Source organism: Carassius auratus, chromosome 19 (assembly GCF_003368295.1).
Source record: "Carassius auratus strain Wakin chromosome 19, ASM336829v1, whole genome shotgun sequence".
Taxonomy (NCBI): domain Eukaryota; kingdom Metazoa; phylum Chordata; class Actinopteri; order Cypriniformes; family Cyprinidae; genus Carassius; species Carassius auratus.
Window position 1 is genome coordinate 5,321,069 of NC_039261.1, and position 14,450 is coordinate 5,335,518.

The following is a 14,450-nucleotide window of genomic DNA, read 5'->3' on the forward strand; positions in this document are numbered from 1 at the left end:
ATAAGTTTGTCCAAAATCACTTTTGTGAGGTACCTTTTTGCCTGCAAAGTCAGCGAGGCCTCAAATCAGCACTCTACGTTTTCTGACGCGATGTAAAGGTGTTTGGTGGGCCTGGGACGGTACGAAATCCTGCAAAATGACAAAAAGATTCAGAAAGCTTCTTAATATGGATAGTATATACAATTTTCCATCTTATATTTGTCTGTAAGTTTATTTATTTATTTATTTTTTCTTTACACTTTTAATTTATTCGAATTTTATCGTAACAACAATAACCGTAATAGATAACTATATATGACTGAACTATGTAAATATATTTATTATCATTATCAAATGTATTTAGTTATCACTGATTAAAAAGTATTTTTATTTATATATATTATACACTTGCGTTACCGTGGTATAATATCTGTCGACGGTCCGAGAGTAACTCGTCGGGCTTTAGGACCCGCCTGCGCTCAGTCCTCCAGGGCTTTGTATGTTTACAGTGAGAATTGTATGGCAGGAATTTTCTAACATCAAATATTTAAACATCATTTGCATCGATACAAAAGTCCCAATGGAGACAGAGATCCTGTGACACAGGTAAGCCACCAAGTAACTCAGTCGGCTTCTAACCATAGTTTTATCATGTACATAATCACACTTTTCAACGCATAAAGTCTGTTACCGCGACGGCAACTATGCTACTTTATTTGATTTGAACGATTTAAGTGTTTGTTGTAACGCAACACTGTCGCTTCATAAACAAGCTCAGTCATTCACATCGATGTTTCAACAACTTCTAAAGAGTTTTAAAACCTTCGCATGGTTTTTGTGAAGTTTATAAAATACACTTTGTTAATATAACTAATAAAAATGAGTCATATATGTGTTAAACACAATTTGACAGAGATAAACTCGCTGCAAGTCGTCGAGGCGCTAGGTCTATTAATATCTCAAACTATTTTTTCATTGCAGATAATCTAGTTCTGTCGGTCTGCTCATTTCAAACTCGGTCATTAAATAATAATGCATATCTGTTCATCTTTGGGTGGTTTTAAAGACTTGTTCTTGAGGTCATGCAAGCGCCCCTTTTCGACTTTTTTAACGCAGTGGTTTCGAGGCGCAGTTGCCACTCAGTGACTCAAGGCCTAATATTAAAAGAATGCGCTTTTGAACATGTACCATAGTGACCATAGTTTCCTCCAACATACCACAGTTACCATAGTTCATATCGTGAAGAAGGCTAGCCTACAGTAAAAGTGTCTGGAGTCCTGGACAAGGTGTAAGCCACCACTTTCATCAGATTAAACTTATCATCAATTGTCACAAATATTACTAAAGCTTTAGACACTGTTTGAAAAAGATCCCACATTGATTATGATTTAACAGTACTTTGAAATGCACACAACAAATGGTCATTAAAGGGAAAGGCTTAACCTTCCGAAATGTTGATTGTGAAGGTCAAACTAAATTTTATATTAGCTTTCTGTGATATCTTTGTAGTTTTTGCAGCCAGATTTTGTGATGTGTGAAGACAGTTTAAAGCTTTAAATTTTTGCTAATTTAGAATAAGGATGAATTGAACAAATGAACAATAAGCATGAAGTAAACAAATACTATACATTGTTTGTAAATGCTTATAATCAATTATACGAAACCTATATGCATATCCACATTTTAGACTCACTTGGCTGAATGTGACTTGGAAAATTGACAGAAGAATAATGATTCTGTCAGAGTAAATAATTTAAGCTATTTGGTATTTATTTGTATAATAAATTGGTAAGTCGTTTATTACAAACTAACAACCCATGGACACCATGAGAGCTGCTCAGATTTGTACAGGGGTCCTATAAAATACACAAAATTGCAAATAACTCAACTAATATTTCTGTGAAAATGATAAACATGTACAGGATGAAATGAGATGAAGAGGAGTTGCACACACGCACACACACACACACACGCGCGCACACACACACACACACACACACACACACACATTAAATAGAGCTGCTTAAAACAAAAACAAAAAACACCACTCAGCAGTGTTTTTCCATTTTCTAATATTATTTCCACTGAAAATCACGTAGAAGGGCTGCTCTGAAGTAACTAATGCAGTCAGTGACAATGGAAAAATAGATCAGACAGGGGTACACTGGCAGATAATCTATTATAGACCGTGGTTAATGTAACACCCACCCCGTGGATGCTTCGCTTTGTCACATGAATAGCTCGACAGAATGACTCACTTCCTCTTCTCCATCAAACTGAAGCTGTGGTGTCAAACACAGCCCTTCTGGGTGCAGTCGGTCACATTCACAGGCCTGTGCTCATGCAGCGGTGCAGCTGTGGAATCAAACGCCCGGGGTTTCATTGTTTATTATGATGGCTTGACAAAGAGTCCAACTCCTACTAGAACTTGAAAACTATATTAACAGCGGTCTAGCAACCACCTAGTAATGCCTTTCAACCACTCAGAGCACCCTATCTGTCTGTCTGCCTGTCTGTCAGTCATTCTTTCAGCTTAATCTTTTACAGTTTTTAAAACTATTGTGAACAGGTTTTTGCTTGTGTTTTGTTTCAGTTATTTGGATGGAGTCCTCGCGGAGCATAGGGGGTCACTCCCGCGAGTACAAATTGGTGATGTTAGGAGAGGGAGGTGTGGGCAAAAGTGGTGAGTAAAGTAGTTCTCTCTCTCTCTCTCTCTCTCTCTCTCTCTCTCTCTCTCTCTGCTGCTGTTGTTGCTTTCTTTTATTGGTTCCCATTCCCAAGTCAGCATCTGTCATTGTCAGCAAATATAATTATTTAATTTTCATCGTTTACTACAAGGTTTACCAAACTGTTACGAACAGTTCTCTTTTCTTGCAACTATAAGAAATATAAATATTAGTCAACAGGACTACAACAAAGGTTAATTAGATTTACTAATTTATCACTGATTAAATTGGTAGGCTTTGATAATTTTATTCAGCTTTTGCAATGAGTTTTATAAACAAACAATTTTGAAAATTGTATTAATATTATGTTATTACAATTCTATATTTTTTCACAATACAAATTAATAGAGTATATTTGGCACACAAAATGTGATGACAGACGAGTGACACATTCACCATTTAGTGACACGCATACCATATTAAATTATATAATAAAATACCTTATAATGTTACGATAATCAAAACAGTCCTCAGTTAGATCGAGCTGTAATTTCTGCAAACCAAACTATCACTTTAATGTAATAATATGTTTTGGATTTTTACATTAACTAATAAAAAGATTTTATCATTAGAAAGCTCCACACGAGAGATGCTTTATGACAGAAAAATCTTTTTTCGGTAATAATTCTTACTGAAAACCACACTGATACTGATCTTTTTAAAAATGTGAAATACTGTGAAACTTTTTGCTTTAAATTTATCTTATGTATACAGCACTAAAATAAACATGAATTGACTGGACTTAATGGAGTGCTAAACTGCAGAGCGTGTGCAATCTTATCCACATTGCTGTAATTAGATGCTTTCTTAACTGCTGCTTTCTCACTGCTGTCATTTTCATTATTGAGAGGATCCATTTGAATGCCATTCGGCTGCGTTTGCTCTCTAAACAGCTGTGTCTTCTTCTATTGGATTTCATCTGGGAGAGCTGAATGACAGTCTTGCACTGCAGTGCCACACTGGTCAAGCCTCATTATTACTGGCTCTTACATTAGGTCCTAAGATCACACGCTATTCGACAACACAAATATTTGTTGACCATTTTTTATTGTTGACCTTACAATAATGTTGAATAATTGTTTCAACTATATTAGTCAGTATTGTTCTAAGTAATAATAAGCAATTTTCTGAAAGTATTAACAAAAATATGATTTCCAAATGTAATCAGCAGCCATTTAAACAGCTAGAAAATCACTTCATAATGCTTAAATCCTCCAGTGAGCAAGTCAGAGGTGTCTGTTGCTTGGAGCTATTTCCTCTATATGAAATTATGTATTTTTTCATAAAAGCAATGATGCCTAAAAACCTTTGGGAAAATTTTAAATCTAATTATCGAAATTTTATTTAAAAGTAACCTCAGTCTCAAATATCCATTATATCGACTTGATGTTTGTCCTGTGTCTTTTTTAGATGCTCTTAAAAGCTTAAATGTTTTCTGCAAAAAGGCCCCAAAACAGGGCTGAGGGAGCTAAACTTGGTCTTTAATAATGGTGAAGAAATGTCCAGTATCCATTTGCCCATTAATTTGTGGTGGTTAAATATGCTTGATTTTAAAACAATTGAAAATAATGACAGTGCAAAAAGTCTTAAAGGGATAGTTCATCCAAAAAAAATGAAGATTCTGTCATCATTTATTCACCCTCAAGGTTTTTTAGTTTTATTTCAAAACTTCTGTTGAACACAAAAAAAGATATTTTGAAATCGTTGGTGACCAAACAAAACAAAACAAACAAAATACTGTTTCTTTAGCAACAGTATCTTCTTTTGTGGTCAATAAAAGTACAGTTTTGGAAATTCTCAAGGGTGAGTAAATTATTAAAGACCAAATTTAGCCCACAGCCCGTTTTGGGGCCTTTCTGCAGTCGACACAGAAACGTTTAAGCTTTTAAGATCCTTAAAGACACAGGAAAAACATCAAGTCGATATAATGGATATTTGAGACTGAGGTTGCTTTAAAAAAAAATTGTGAAAATGTTATGATTAATTTTTATTATTGGGTGAACTGTCTCTTTAAATATCCTTCCTTTCTTTGATTTTGGCAAGAAATAATTTTGTGTGATTGACCCTTGTGCCAGATCTGAGTGGTTTTCTTTCACTGTAGCCCTTTATTGTGGTCAGACAGTGGGCTGGTTTCACAGCCTTAGACGTACAGTCACAGTCGGGCAGACAATAAAAGTGTGGGTGTTGGCTCAGGGCTTCAGTCTGGCCATTACAAAGACACAGGTGCCGAGCAGCTTCCTTCCCCTCCAGGAGTCTGTTAGCTAGGAGATGAGCAGAGGTCACCTGGTGAGGGTCTCACTATTCGAGTGCACTGCAGAAGGTGCTTTAGGGTGACCGATACTCTCTCTTTATATCCCTGTCTCCATGGGAACAGAGGAGAGAGTGCATACAGAGCAAATACGTGCCGACAGCAGGGTGTGTTTGCCGCACATGAGGGAGAAGAGGGAGATGTTTACACTCTTCTCATTGAATTTCATGGTACCACAATTATGTAACAACTATGCTTGTCTTGTTCTCATTGTCTCGCAGCCATCATCATGCAGTTTATAAGTCACAGATTTCCAGAGGATCATGACCCCACTATCGGTAAGGAAATAATTAACTCATCAGTCATTTCAGAGTGATATTGCATTATGTTTTTGTGATGCCATGCCACAAGTATAGATGACCAAAGAATTTAGGTGAATTCTGGATGCGTCAAAAAGTCACATCTCACCTTCAGGTCATCCAAGAAGTTGATGAGCTTGTTTCTTCATCAGATCTGGAGAAATTTAGCATTATATCACATGCTCAGTAATGGATGCTCTGCAGTGAATGGGTGCCGTCAGAATGAGAGTCCAAATAACTGATAAAAACATAATCATGATCCACACCACTCCAGTCCATCATGTCTTAGTGAAGTGAAAAGCTGTTCGGACTCTCATTCTGACGGCACCCATTCACTGCAGAGCATCCATTGGTGAGCAAGTGATGTAATGCTACATTTCTCCAGATCTGTTCTGACGAGGAAACAAACTCATCTATATCTAGGAGTACATATACAGCAAATTTCCATTTTTGGATGAACTATTCCTTTAATGTGCAACTTGTTTGAATACAGTAATTGTTTTTTTGGTAGTGGCACAGAAATGACGCTTTGAGTTGATGTCTAATTTACTTTTATGATGTAATTTTTTTTTCCTAATTTAACAATATTATCTAATAATGTTACCTAATAAATTGACTTTATGTAATATATTGGAATTTAGAAATAAGAGTCATTTACATCCTTATAAGTCCTTACATGCATGTTTAATTTATCTTCATTGATTCTTAAAGCTTGGAGTCTGTAATATATGTTATGTTTTTTTTTTAAAAGAAGCATCTAATTCTAACCAAGGCTTTATTTTTATTTGATCATAAATACAGTAAAACATAATGGAAGTCGTTACATTTTAATTTAGTTTCTTTTTAATTTAATTAATCCAAAAAATGTTTATGGTCGTGTGTGTATTTGCTAAATATACTCCTAAATATAACACTGAAGTCTCTTCCCATTTAAGGTTGTTTTTTTTCTGTTGAGCTTTTTAATGTTTTGTGTCCTCTAATAAACCTCAATGCATGTGCTTTTCTGTTTTTAGAGGATGCATATAAAACACAGATCCGCATAGACGATGAGCCAGCAAACCTGGACATCTTGGACACAGCAGGACAGGTAGGACGGAGGATAAAAGAAGGACACATGGAAAACAAGACAAGAAACAATGAAGTGCAAAACCTGTCTGTGGTGAACTGTGCTGCTCAACTTAACACTTTATTTTACAGACTATAAGAAGGTCCTTCTCAAATGTGTCTCACTTCTCTTTTTTTGTGTCTATCTTTGCGGTTGTCACTTCACAAGACACGAACACAACATCAGGCACAATGCTTCAACATCTTTTTCGTCATTGGATCACTCAGGGATGTTATAAAACACATTAGTCATCTCATCACGAGTTTAATGAAAATTCGCCTACAGTTTAATAAAGTAGTGTTTAGGGTTCATTCGGGAACATTTTTGAAACATTCAGGGAATGTTTTATAATGCATCTGTGGTATGATGTTGATTACGACATAAGTTCTGACCGCAGTATAAACTTATCTCTTGGTTTTTAAACAATCTTCTTTACAGGAATGCAGCCAGAAATATAGCCACAAGATTTCTATGTAAAAATGTGTTTGAACAAGAGACTAATGTGGCAAAAATGCTTAATAACATTGTTTGTGTAAAATTATATCTATTAAGGACTAGGCAATATCATATAATATCAATATTTATCACCATAGTCATCTACTGTTAATGGGGAAGGAAATTCCACTTGTTTGAAAAAAGTTGATTTGGTAAAATTCACCAGTTTGGTCATTATTTAAAAATGTAATCAAATGAAATTAATTTACAAAAAAAAAACAAAAAAAAACATTGCATTTTTATTGTTAAGCAAGATGCTACACAACAGAACTGTATAAATTGATGAAAAAATATTATTATTATTATTATTACTTTGAAAAATATATTTTACTAGGCTATGCAGTAGTAGTGTATTTCTGTAATAATTTCTTAAAGTTAAAGCAGACTTTTATTTTGAAGGGTTGTCCGGATGGTCTTCCAGTTTGACTCTCAGTTTCAGTGTGTATTTTACGCAGTAGTTTTTTTTTCTCAAATGAAACTGTGTAGTGCTGGTAAAGAGACTCTCAGAGCCACTTTGGAGACTGAAGTTCATCTGTTCATGTCCTCGTATATTAAAACTCAGAAATCAGTGAGCGTTACATGTAGGCTATTTGTGTATCAGACGAAACTGCGCCTTTCATTCACACATGCACTTATTAGAAACATGCAATGATTAAAAATACCCCCACTGTATTTGATATATAATCATTTCCTATTTGTAACTGTTTCAAATTGATTTAAAAAATTGATTCATCAATTTTATTGATGTGATTTTTTTTAATGATTATTTTACTTTTATGCAGGGGACTTTTTAAATTATTACTGTTTATGAAATGTGCTATATAAATAAACTTGCATTGCCTTGATTAATGCATATCCAGTAAAAATGTCCAGATTATATCATTGTAGACAATATACATTGTATCTCAGTTTAGATAAGATACCGTTTTAGCGTCCAGCCCTAAGTGCTCTTGCCATGACCATGTGAATCTGATAAATCCCGTAATTTTGCATGATATGCACAAGGATGCAAGCCGGTGAGATCTGTGTGTTTGACCCCAGGCGGAGTTCACAGCCATGCGTGATCAGTACATGCGAGCGGGTGAAGGCTTCATCATCTCATACTCCATCACGGACCGCCGCAGTTTCCAGGAGGCTCGGCACTTCAAGCAGCTGATCTACCGCGTGCGGCGCACCGTCGACACCCCCGTCGTGCTGGTGGGGAACAAGTCTGACCTGGTCCATCTCAGACAGGTGAGACGCTTTACCAGAAATATTCACCCCCCTCAAACTGTATTGCATAATACTGTGTTACATAACGGATCCATGGTGCATCCCATTCAAAATACTACGCCTATAAGTAACAGATATTTTAGCAGTTATATAGCTGTATGATCATGTATTTTTGTTGGCCAACCCTTAAATTATTCATATATGAAATTTCTTGTTTTTAATGAACCGTGTCCCAGCTTCAGACACACATCTACTTGTTATATTTATCAAATAATCCCTAACTCCCCCTATCCTAAACAACAAGCCACCTGTGAGGGTCTATGGACCCTTCCCCTGAAATGCATCGAATGCCTCAGAAGAGCAGAACGGGCCACTGGTTTCAAGGCAAACAATGCTGATATCACTGCTCACCCAAAGAGCAACTCTCAATTCATTTACTTATAGGAAAGACACACTTAATGACATAATGGACTCTCATTTATTGACAAACCTTTCTTTGACCTTCCTATCACATAACCTCAGGTCACTATGTATATTGTTGCTCTTCTTGTATACTGTCTTTTGTATTCTACACTGTTTTATGCATGCTAACGATAGAAACATTTGTTCATGTATCCTTGTCAATTGTTTCCAGAGGATTATGGTTGTTGAGAGGGTGTTCTACATAGTGTTTGAGGAAATTAACATTAACCCAGTGCTGTGAAGTATTTCGTAGTTAAAGGGGGGGTGAAATGCTATTTCATGCATACTGAGTTTTTACACTGTTAAAGAGTTGGATTCCCATGCTAAACATGGACAAAGTTTCAAAAATTAAGTTGTACGTTTGAAGGAGTATTTTTGTTCCCAAAGTACTCCTTCCGGTTTGTCACAAGTTTGGGAAAGTTTTTTTCGAGTATGGCTCTGTGTGACGTTATATGGAGCGGAATTTCCTTATATGGGTCCTGAGGCACTTCTGCCGGAAGAGCGCGCGCTCCCGTATAGCGAGGCTGAGCAGCACAGACATTTCACTGATCAGAGCGATTCAATGATCAGAGCGAGAGCGTCGAAAATTCACAAAAGAAGTGTGTTTTTGGTTGCCAGGGGAAGACAACCCTGCACAGATTACCAAAAAAAAACAGCATTAAGGGACCAGTGGATGGAGTTTATTTTTACAGAGCATCAACGGAGTTGTGCAAGTGTTTGTGTTTGTTCCCTGCATTTCGAAGATGCTTGTTTTACAAACAAGGCCCAGTTTGACGCTGGATTTGCACATCGTTTATTTCTTAAGGATAATGCAGTCCCAATGAAAAAGGGTCACGATCGTGTGTTGGAACCGCAGGTGGTGAGTAAAACTGCTTCAAATATCTCTGTGTTATTAACTTAGCTATCTGCGTGTAAGCACATCAAGTAAACAACATGCGATGTTGTCATCAAACTGCACTTTCCACATGTACAGCTTAAAAAAAAAAAAAGACGACATAAAGTTGAACTTAGTCATTTTCCAAAACCGCTAAGCAAATATATACAGTTTCAGTACATACCACATAGAGACGTCGTTGCTGATGCTGCTCTTGTTAAATTTCAGCCTCGGGATCTAATTCTGGATAATAAATATACGCTGAATCTGACTGTTAGCCATGGTTTGTTTTGGATGTTTTTTTCCTCACGGTAATGTCACAACTTCCAAACGCTCTCAACGCAAAAGCCTACTCCCGCTCGTGATTCTTTAGCTCCGCCCACAAGTCATGCCTCCAGCCGGTCGTGTTTTTCCGGGAAAAATCGGTACAGACTATCTTTCTCTTATGAATATAATAAAACTAAAGACTTGAATATAATAAAACTAAAGACTTTTCGGAGTTATGAAGGATGCAGTACTACTCAAGATTAACAGGATATTGAGTGAAAATGAGCATTTCACCCCCCTTTAACTAATTCATGATTCCAAACGCATTAACTAATGTTGAGAAATGACCTCACTGTGAAGTTTTACCAAGTATATATATATAAATATATAAACGGATAGAAACTACTGTTGAGTAGTTCAAAGTGGGATTGTTTTTTTTTTTATTATACTTTTATTCAGCAACGATGCATTCATTTGGTCAAAAGTGACAGTAAAGACATTTAAAATGTTACAACTGTTTTCAAAATTACATTTTATAATTTATATAAATTTTTATAATTTATATTTTAAATCGTTTAACTATGTATTAAAAAAATCTAAAGGTTATTTAAAATAAACCCCTACAATGTTCAATAATATTTCATAATATTAAGAGTTTTTACTCTATTTTCTGATTAAATGAATGCAGGTCCAACATTCTAAACATGAATATACTGTGTGTATAAAGTTAAATCACCCACTATTTGGACATATGGAATCACTATGTTAGAGACAAATGAAGGCGTTTGGACTGAAGAGCTGTTTGTCTGGTCTTCACACGTCCAGGTGTCTGTAGAGGAGGGCAAACAGCTGGCGAGGGAGTTCCAGTGCCCCTTCTTCGAGACCTCGGCGGTGTTCCGCTATTACATCGACGAGGTGTTCGCTGCACTGGTGCGTCAGATCCGCCAGCGCGAGGCCGAGGTGCTGCGAGGCAGCGAGAGGAAGACCAGACGCAGCCACTCCTTCTGGAGCCGCCTCAAAGCCCCCTTCAACAGGAAACAGCAGTCTGAGCACTGAGAGAGGGGCATGATGGGATACCACGGCCTGCTCACCTGCAGCTCCCTCAGGAGGTTTGAGAACTGTCTTTATAGTTTCTATCTGATCGTCTCCCAATCATTTGAGTTATACTAAAGCCTCACCGTGCAGGAGTCGTCATTTGGGACGTGGGCTGATTCACTGATGTTAGAGATTCAGAAAGAAATATACAACTCCACATGTATTTTTGGACACGTTATACTTTGCGAAGGTGAATTGTTGTACCTCATATTTTAACGGGATGGGAATGCAGAAGGATTTGGTGCATGTGTTTTTGAAGTGTAGAGAGGTGTAGGGTCAGATATTTGCTAGTTGGAATAAAATGAAGGTGGAATAAGTTCCTGAAAGTAGAAAGAAGGAAAAGAGAGCGATGTGCTGCAGGATGGGTAAATCTGCGAGGGTTTATGCTAGAAATATTAATGAGTACTGTGAAGCCTTCCTTCTGTTAAGACACGTTTAAAAACCCTTGCTGTAGTTGATTCAACAGTAACTCTGTTCTTTAGCTTCTTTTTAAAAACTGGGTGCATAACATGTCCGGGTCGCATTTCACCCCAAAAGTGTGTTATTATTTAAAATAAATAATATAATAAATAATTAATAAGATGGGATATAGATGTAACAGTGGGGTCGGTTTATTGTCATGGAAATAATGCAGAAATGCTCGTAAAAATGCACTCTTCTTAAAACAAAATAGAGTTTATTATATTTAGACCTTAAATATGACCTGGGCATGTAATATTCAATCAACTGGGTTGTGTTTGATGCAAACTGAGCTGTATGAATTAGTTTGAAAATACACTGTATGAATGATTTATTGTTTATTTTTTGAGCAATATTCAGGTCCTCTTTCAAGCACATTAACAGGCTGAGCAACTTGATTATGATTGAAAACAAAATAGTTTCTTTTTTTACACAGGGTCATTTTTCCCCAGTGGTTTCTGAAGTCAGTGTGTAGGAAATGAAAGACTTTAATGTGTCTCTCTTACACATGCTGTGCGCTCACTGCGCATCACATTTGAATAGTACGTCTGTTCATGTTGGCATTTCATGCAAATTCATGTCATTTGTTTTCTTGTTATTATTAGATTTTATTTTTAAGCAGAATGGGTTTACTATATTGTCCTTTATTTATTGTTATCAAAGTTTCTCAAATAAAATTCACTTTACCTATCTACTGCATAGTCTGCTTTTTTTTAGCCTTGTATTGTTTTGTTCTTATAGATATTATCAGTAATATTAAGTACAATGCTTGTGACCCTGGACCACAAAACCAGCCTTAGGTAGCGCGGGTATATTTGTAGCAATAGCCAAAAATAAATTTTATGGGTAAAATCCTTTTATTTATTTATTTTTTTTGGCCAAAAATCATTAGGACATAAAGTAAATGTTTCATTAAGATATTTTATTAATTTCCTACCATAAATATATCATAACTTTATTTTTGATTACTAATATGCATGGCTAAGGACTTAGTTTGAACAGGTTTTTTTCTCAGTGTGTAGATTTTTTTTTTGCACCCTCTGATTTTCAAATAGTTGTTTTTCAGCCAAATATTGTCCTATCCTTATAAAACAAACATCAGTGGAAAGCTTATTTATTCAGCTTTTCGAAAAATGTGATCCTTATGACTGGTTTTGTGGTCCAGGTTCATATATATTTTATCAGTAATATTAAATGCATGCATTTTGATTTATTTGGCGACCCCTGGTGGTCGTTTTTAATGTTAGTCGCCAGAAACGAACAGGAAGTACATTAAACCTTTCTTGTCGTTAAATATTAAATTGATCCAGCCACTTATAAAGTAAATGGACACGTTAAGGTTATTTGTGTGCCATCTCCGTACGTACTAAACACATCTACCAAACCGTGATTCACTGTTATTGGCGGAAAACTGCAGGATGCGCTTTCCATTGATCCAGCGCGGGCGTGTCCCTCTTCGTCCACCGTCCGTGGATTAGAGCGCGACAAAAACATCAAGTGCAACCTTTCTTTTACTGTCTATGAGTGCAACACAGCAAGCATGCCACATAAGTCCACATAACTACAGTCAGAAGTGCGTATCCTCTGAAAACACCAGGGGTCCTCGCGGTGAGCTGTTGGACGGACGCTAGTGTGTGTTTATGATGGCGTCATGGGTGAGATTCAGCGCGCAGAGTCAAGTCAAAGAGCGCGTCGTCAGGTGCGCGCGCACACACACACTCACAAATATTACTAGCAACAAAGCACAGTAGCACTCGCATGTTTGAAGTAATTTATGTAGGTTATTAAGAAAAGAGTTTCTGCTGAATCAGGGGCAGGAAGAAGACTCAGGGTTTCCTCTTGATCCCAAGTTACTCTTTGAATGAACAGGATGATGAATTGAAATAGCTGGAGAAATTCAGCTCAGTCACAGTTTATTTCGAGAAAGCCCAACGCAAGCTTTGGAGTGAAATAAAAAGGCATAATTAACCCTCAGGAGACACAGTGTATTACAATTGGAACATATTCATACAGCAGTTAAACAATATTTAATTTTCTCTAAATATAGATGCATATCATGCTTTACAGTTGCTGACACTTTTTGTAGTTTACAGTTAAAGGGAAGACTTGCATATTTACTGCCAGTCACTTTCTAAAGTCACACAAAATTGTGACAGTTTTTAACAGATTTTTAACAAATGTGTATATTTGCAAAGTATGTAGTTGACATAATTGTATTTAAATGTTAGTTCTATATGGCTAGTGATGGATTTCGTGCCCTGATATTTTGAACATTAGAAAGCATTAATAAAAAAAATAAATTTAACTGAAAAATGCAACACTGGGCATTTGGCGGTCGATCTTTTTTCTTTTTGTTGTAAAAAAATATATATATTTAGCTGTTTTTTTTTAAACTCCTTAATCATTATTGTCTCTTTTATATAACAGCGTGGTGTTTAAATTAAATTGTATTAAAATACAGGAACTTCTGAACGTTTCGTGACTGTATACGGTGTACATGCTCATAATATTTCAAGTTCAAGTGAAACTTAATGATAAATGAAGCCCAACATTTTATTTTTATTTTTTTACATTTTTACAAATTACACATTTTTAATTTCAGAAAATCATCAGGTATTCAATTTTGATGTTTTAAACATTAACTAACCTTTTCTAATCAAACCCAGTAATCTGTAAATCTGAAAATGTCCTAGTCTTGCTATACAGCTATAATGCGGTAGTTTTCTGTGTTTCAGCACAGAGCAACATTTCATGAAGAAATTTCACCCCAGAATCTGCATAAATGAAATGTAATGCCACACATATGTGACCTTTACAAATGTACATTACAATTGAAATAATTGCATTTTAGTAATAATAATATAGCTTTGCTAGATTCACAATGTCACAGCAAAAGAGTGTTTGTATCATAAACTGCAGCATTTTATTGAACATTAAGCATTTCTTGTAAAAAAAAAAAAAAAAAAAAAAGTTTTTAGTTTGGAAACTGTTAGAAAAACCTTTTAAAACTTATGTCTGTGTTTGAGGCCGTTTCTTGTTCAAGTTATGAACTTAATTGAATTAAACTACATCACTGACATAGCTATAATTCAGATGTATTTGTATTTTTTTATGTGTATACATGACCTGTGGAGTTTTATATAACATTGCCATATTTTGAAACTTCTTG

At 35.9% G+C, this 14,450-nt stretch overlaps 1 protein-coding gene across 2 annotated transcripts; it reads left to right on the plus strand.

Moving 5' to 3' along the window:
- The first annotated feature begins 428 nt into the window (after positions 1-428).
- LOC113119208 (GTP-binding protein Rit1-like) lies at positions 429-11,975 on the plus strand. Of its 2 annotated transcripts, none has more exons than XM_026288496.1 (6): positions 429-585; positions 2,573-2,662; positions 5,235-5,291; positions 6,326-6,399; positions 7,954-8,145; positions 10,553-11,975. In XM_026288496.1, exons 2-6 carry the CDS (start codon positions 2,581-2,583, stop codon positions 10,781-10,783), a joined length of 636 nt encoding a protein of 211 aa, XP_026144281.1. In that variant the 5' UTR covers positions 429-585; positions 2,573-2,580; the 3' UTR covers positions 10,784-11,975. The 2 variants fall into 2 exon arrangements, with proteins under 2 accessions (XP_026144281.1, XP_026144282.1); XM_026288497.1 differs by lacking the exon at positions 429-585 and adding an exon at positions 2,290-2,444.
- The last annotated feature ends 2,475 nt before the right edge of the window (positions 11,976-14,450 follow it).